Here is a 6,589-nt window from a genome sequence, read left to right as displayed (position 1 = left end):
TACTCCGTACATTGTAATAATAATTGCAGCGTGGGGCGAATCTCCGTCTAGCTCATTATGGATACTAACTTTAAATACCAATCGGGGCTCTTTGGTGCAATCTCCGGTCGGTCTAACGGTTTCGCTAGCGAAACCGAGAGCCTATAGCAAGGTGAATCTCAGCCGCGCTCCACCGTTGGAGCCAAACAACCGAAACCGTTCGAGAAAAAGAATTATAATAATAGATTGAAAGAGCCAATCGTTCACGTAACGAGGGAATGCGGATGCGGACACGGAGTATGGACTGCTCAGTTCAGTGTAAGGGAAGGGTGATCATTTAACCGGGATTTGCTGATTCCCCAGCTCCTGGTTAAACGTACTCCGTAGATGTATCCATATCTCCTTCAAACACAAACAATTACAAGATAAATTACAAGATTACGATGCCTGAAAGCCCGGTCTTTGTCTTCGTGCCAGGCGCATGGCATGCAGCAGACACATTCGACGTTGTGCGGGATCTGATGCAAAAGCGTGGACTTGCAACCGAAGCTATCTCCACTCCGTCTGTGGGCGCATTTCCTCCAGATAAGGGGCTACACGCCGATATCGAACATACCCGTGCCGTCCTCAAAGAGATGGTAGAAGCTGGTCGTCAGATTGTACTCGTGAACCATTCCTATGGCGGGATGGTCGGGGCCGGGGCTGTTGAGGGCTTGGGGTACTCACAGCGGTGCAAAGTCGGTCTTCCCGGCGGCGTAATTATGGTAGTATGGATGGCTGCATTTGTGACGCCCAAGGGTAAATCGGTAAAGGACATACTGGGCGGAAACTTCCCTCCCTGGATGGTCATCAAAGTGAGTAGTTCATCTTCAGTTATCCCCCCTTTCTTTTTTTTTTTGGCTCCCACCTGACGAACCACATATAGAACCCGGATGGCGGTTACTATTGGTCCTCTGGGGAAGAGACAATATTCTATAATGACATGTCCCCCGAAGAGCAGCAGAAGGCGATTTCGAAATTGAAGCCGCAGACGCAAAGTCGTTCCACGAACTGGCGACGCATGAACCTTGGCATGAGATCCCTAGCATGTACCTGTTCTGCGACAAGGATGGAGCCATCCCATTGGCTGTGCAAGAGAGCTTTGCTCATACTTTGGGCAACCCAGTGACTTACCATATCGATGCGTCTCACTCCGCGTTTCTGAGCATGCCAGAAAAGGTGATTGATGGGTTGGAGATTGCGTTGAAGGAAGGCCGCCAGGAGAGTGGGATTGCCGTCAACTAAGCCAGATGATGCATTGATAACAGTCAATCATTGGATCAAGAATTCATAGACGAGATTGATGTTCAATGACTTGGAGTAGAGATGCTGTCAACCTGGGGTTATCCAAATAATTTCATGATCTGTATTCCTTCCAGGGCTATACTATAGATTGACCATCTGGTACAAGTTAATGTATAGTACTTGAACACCTTTTAGCCCTCATTCCCGGCGGGCGATGCTTCGGGGTATAGACATTCAAGATAAAACCGTCGTAATATCCCAGTGCGTGCCAGATGACTGTGGTTTAATTACATGTTACAAAGCTAGGTGATCAATGCAATACTAGAAAGTTCGTCCAGCGTAAACCCAACGCAAATATATATATATTTTGATCATTTTTCGCTTTTCTTTCCTGGGTCTCATATCAAGTTGTTGCTCGCCAGGCTAGACCAGGCCAATTCTCTGTCACCTCCGTCTGAAAAGTTCCAATTCCAGGCAAATCAGCACACACTCGCCAGAAAAGGATAGTCCACTCCTTTCTAGGCATGTTGGTAACTAACTCATTTCCCATAGTTGTCAGGCTCCTGGTGGCACTCAGCCGGGGCAGGTGGAGGGGTGTACACGGCATAACCATTGCCGCTGTTGTAGTACGTACTGCCGTCTGGGTTTGAATAGTAGTATGAACCATCCTGATTTGTAGGAAATGCATGTCAATCAAATGCAGACACCAGAAGAGATAAATAAACATCAAACGCACCACGGCCACACACAAATCCCATCTCCTCGAAGTAAGGACGCGCCAAATGACGCGGGCCATAGTGGATTGTCCGCCCAGCTGCAATCACCATAACCTTGTCAAATTGATCGTAGATAGCGTTTCCTGCTTGATAAAGAGAGGCGATGATCGTCTTCCGCTGTTCATCGGCAATGCTGCGCAAACTTTTGGCAAAATCGAGCGCGGAACTGGCGTCAAGCCCTCGGCTTGATTGGTCCCAACATTGCACAGGACTCTGTAAACCGCTTTCGTTAGCTTTAGTGATACTTGTTGGTTGATGAAGGATTTGCGGTGACGAATACTTACTTGACCTGCCATCACTTCTGCAAGAGACACTCGCTTTCGCTCTCCGCCTGACACACCACGGAAAAACTCGTTACCCACAAGTGTTCGCTTGGTGTGCAGGATTCCAAGCGAGCTTCGGATTTCATCTCGCGTCTTTTCCACGAAACCTTCCCGTGACATGCCTTCAGGTCTCTCCGCTGGGGTCTTGTTTCGGAGGGCGAACTTGATCGTTTGATCGACGGTCAGTGTTGGAAAGTGAATATCATCTAAGGCTTAGTTAGTCCAATTTGTTCCTTCCATCATTATGCAAAGTAAATTGGGGATCGAACCTTCGTTATTGAACATCAGTTGCTGACGGAATTTGGCAGCTTGGTTGTGGTCCAGGTTTGCGTAGTGGACAGATCCATCGACTTTGCCGAACCCATCGCGATCATTTGAAAGGATTTTGAGTAGTGATGAACAGCCTTCTCCAGGTCGACCGAGCACCAACATCTATAGCTTGTCAATAAATAGTTCTTGGGATACGATTTTCTTCCCTTGATTGCAAACGCACCATTTCTCCCGGCCGCAGCTGACCAGTCATGTCGTTGAGAATTGTCTGCATCTCAGAATCAGAATTGAATCAAAATATAACACAACCGTTTGGGAAAGCCTTACAGTTTGCTTCTTTTTGCGGAACATTCCCACCAAATCATGGGGTTGACATCCGACCACAGAGTGTCGCCCTGCACAGCCTCTGGGGCCGGGATATGGATAGACATCCCACTCCATGTCACTGTCACTTGCTTGCCATTTTCATTGACAGCCTTGATGGAGCGTTTCTCTTCGACTGATTTGTCAGAAGAGTCCAGGGTTGCTGATTGTCTCTTGTGAGGGTGGTCAACAGCCTCGTGGCCGAGCTCGATTGTACTGGAAGCGCTGTCTGACATCGCTCCAAAATGATGGGATAAGAATATAGAAACATTAAGTGCCAGAGAGTCTTGTCCAAATCTACTACATGGCCAGGACCATATATTATAAGAATGACTAGGGCTCTATCCTTTTCTTCCAGAGAAAAAAAACTCACCTGCGCCCTTCTATGACGAGCTTCCGTATAGCCGTGTTCCAATTATTGTGTGTTTGTCTGGATTAGTCTCAAATGCCACTCGATGAACTAGTATAGTAGCTAATTCAGCGGGCCACAGTGGAAATGATCTTAATTCCTCCAATAACACCGTATTGTATATCAATGATGCACATCACTATCCGCTTTCCGTTCCGTTGCATAACCATATCCGTCTCGCAGAAGACGCATATCCGTCCCCCCACATAACTTTCACCTCCTAGTCCCACTCATACATCTTCGCCGGATGTACACCTCGACATAAGGCTGCATAAAACATAGGGGCTAGGCAAAATAAACCCCCTTCTGAGCTTTCCATGGGCGGACCAATTCTTCCTTGCTGGCTTGGACTAGTCACCGTATCATATCCACTGATATTTGCCAGATTTGAACCATTATCTAAAACAAAATATATATCCGAGACCTAGGGCAAAAAAGAGCTTCTCGCAATGTATCCGGGCATTATCTCCGCGCGCACCTCCGATGTTAGTTTTTTTTTGGGTATAATCAAGCCCAAATGGGTCAGTCATGATACGAGACATCAAGAGTGCCGTTATCTTTACTGTCGTACAAACCCACTCACAAAGAAGTACGCAGTAGTATAGGTTATGTCTTTTTTTATTTCTGTTATAGTCTAGAGGACTGGTCTTTCTCCAAATTTTGACGGGATATAAGAGTTGAAATATACAACTGAATATTATATTTTTTTCAGATCAACCAATTTTTCATATACAAAAGGCAGATAATCATTTTCGAAGCAAGTCCTGTTTCTGAGCTGCACTGCCCTGATATCACAACAAGTTTAGCTAGACCGAGGAATATGAGCGATCGACATCACTAACATAACACTTTGTTTCATGTGTTTGTGACAGACTACTAGCAGGACTAAATGCAGGGCCTCCGCCTCGTTATCTAAATTGCCGACTCTAATACCCTGTTTTCCCGAAAATCCGTAATGCCGTGAGGCTTAGTTCATCAAACGTGGCCAAGCTTCTTTCGATCCAGCCCAGATCCAACAATCATTAAATCAATAGATGAAGTGACAGTGACCCATAATTGTCTGTCTGGCTCCTAGATAATTATAATCATAAGCCCGGCCGTCTCCTCGGTATAGCCGCTTCCGTTTGACTGCAAGAACATTAGTCGTCGATCCTTTTTCAACCTAATCCTGGATTGAGAGCTTCGTAGATCTGAACCATCATCCACAGAGTTTAAGCCGACTACCCCGGGTGCAACCTTGCTCTCCACAAGTCCAATCATTTCCATATATGCCGGGTCCTTCAAGATATAGTATTTTTGATCTTCGTCATACTTTAATCCAACAATACAAGCGAGATTGAACCCTGTATACAAGCGCGAACCGGCATGGACATAGGTTACTACGGCGTGCAAGCACTAAAGTGACCACGACCCCGAACTGATGGGCGCGGCTTGGGTTTAACGCATATAACGAACAAAATGGAAGGCTCACAATTACTAAGGGCATATGCGGTGGACTAGGTAGTCTGCGGGCGGATTGCAAGTCGAATGGCTCCTTGAAAGAACAGAGGACGGTAGGTTCGATTTCGGACATAATTGCAACAGCTGAGGAAATCTGAGTTCAACTTCATCTCTTTTTGGGTTTAGTATGTCGTGCTTCTATCTACCTTTGCTTGGTTCTCATATCCCAATAGAACCTAGCGCGTTGCCCCATGTGCATACACGAATCTACCAGAAACGTAAGTCCATTGGGCTTGAGGAGAAATTACGTTTGAGTCCCGAATATTACATTCTACTATTTCTCCGGTTCTCGGCTATTATGTGGGACAGCCCCGTATAATGTGTAGTAAAAAACAGAAAGGTCCCGCGTCGTAAACCCACGTCCCGCATCCCATGTCCCACATTTATTCGCCCCATATACCCCGGAGCGGTGGCCTATATCCGAAGTCTACATCGATTGAACCTATTTTAACTACCAATTTGTTTTTATTCTCACTCCAAACACTTTACTGATTCGCCTTCTATGCCATCCAAAATGCCTTCCTGGACTCATCTTGTTCGTTTTATCGCTGTCGAGGACAGCCAGGTTCACCTCGGCCAATTGGTCGATACCACCCGTGATGTTGGACGCGATAGCGTCGATGGAGTGGAGATCGCTGTGAAGGCCATTGAGGGTACTATCTTTGATGGCCGAGTTACAGACGAGATTTTGCATGTGAAACAGGTGAGTTATCTGTCTTTATAGCCATTAATGCAGGAACATATTCTGATACCCAGCCACTACAGCTTCTTGCACCGGTCACTCAAGAGCAGTGTAGTTATATCCGGTGCCTGGGTCTCAACTACATCGACCACGCACAGGAAGCCAACTTGCCTTTACCCAAGGCACCAATTCTTTTCACTAAGCCCCGCACCGCGCTCGCTGGCCCTTACCCTGCTGTCATCAACGTCCCTAAGTGTGCGCAAGATGACACTAGTGACTACGAAGCTGAGTTGTGTCTGGTAATTGGAAAGACTGGCAGAGATATTCCCGAAGAGGAGGCTCTCGACTATGTTCTCGGTTACACTGCATCAAACGATGTCTCTGCGCGTACTCTACAGATGATCACGGCCCAATGGTCTTTCTCCAAGGGTCTTGATGGAAGCTGTCCTATCGGTAAGTTTTGACAACAATCTAGTTTGACTGCTCTTTGCTAATTAAGAGCGATTATAGGTCCAGTCCTTGTGGCACCCTCCGTAATCAAGGACCCGCAGACTCTGTCAATCAAGGCTATTTACAACGGCACTACTGTTCAAGACGGACAGACCAATGATATGATCTTCAATATCAAGAAGCAAATTTCATACCTCTCGCAGGGCACCACACTCGAAGCTGGAACACTGTTCTTGACCGGAACTCCTGCCGGTATTGGATATTTCAAGCAGCCCAGAGTTGTTCTCCGGGATGGTGATGAGATCTCGATTAAGATTGACCAAATTGGAACTCTCGTCAACAAGGTTCGTTATGAGAGCTGTTAAAGAATCATGGATGGTTCTTCTTGTATATAGACATTTTTCAATAAATCTCCTTGATGACTGCTTCGTGGATTAGTACATTACAAAATTGCTAGGTAGATCGAGCAGGGAGATTTGTGGGAGATAACACCGATAGAATATACTCCTCTCCATTCTGTAAGTTTCCATTCTTCAATATAGACTGAGAGATA

The 6,589-nt window shown here is 46.3% G+C and overlaps 3 protein-coding genes across 3 annotated transcripts; 2 read left to right on the top strand and 1 right to left on the bottom strand.

Moving 5' to 3' along the window:
• Window positions 1-422: 422 nt before the first annotated feature.
• On the top strand, window positions 423-1,263 carry N7455_007557 (alpha/beta hydrolase; the record flags this gene model as incomplete). The annotated part of the gene is made up of 3 exons (XM_065605655.1): window positions 423-833; window positions 905-917; window positions 980-1,263. 3 exons carry the CDS (start codon window positions 423-425, stop codon window positions 1,261-1,263), a joined length of 708 nt encoding a protein of 235 aa, XP_065461509.1.
• Window positions 1,264-1,802: 539 nt separating this feature from the next.
• N7455_007556 (uncharacterized protein) lies at window positions 1,803-3,231 on the bottom strand (the record flags this gene model as incomplete). The annotated part of the gene is made up of 6 exons (XM_065605654.1): window positions 1,803-1,903; window positions 2,000-2,252; window positions 2,324-2,568; window positions 2,632-2,794; window positions 2,856-2,900; window positions 3,007-3,231. The coding sequence occupies 6 exons, from the start codon at window positions 3,229-3,231 to the stop codon at window positions 1,803-1,805; spliced, it is 1,032 nt and encodes a 343-aa protein (XP_065461508.1).
• Window positions 3,232-5,418: 2,187 nt separating this feature from the next.
• N7455_007555 (fumarylacetoacetate hydrolase family protein) lies at window positions 5,419-6,401 on the top strand (the record flags this gene model as incomplete). Its single annotated transcript, XM_040961491.2, has 3 exons — window positions 5,419-5,607; window positions 5,670-6,039; window positions 6,097-6,401. 3 exons carry the CDS (start codon window positions 5,419-5,421, stop codon window positions 6,399-6,401), a joined length of 864 nt encoding a protein of 287 aa, XP_040808096.1.
• Between the last annotated feature and the right edge of the window lie 188 nt (window positions 6,402-6,589).

This window comes from Penicillium solitum (genome assembly GCF_028829755.1).
Source record: "Penicillium solitum strain IBT 25940 chromosome Unknown utg000004l_segment0_segment0, whole genome shotgun sequence".
Taxonomy (NCBI): Eukaryota; Fungi; Ascomycota; class Eurotiomycetes; order Eurotiales; family Aspergillaceae; genus Penicillium; species Penicillium solitum.
Note: the sequence above shows the minus strand (reverse complement) of the source record. Positions and strands in the feature narration are given on the sequence as shown.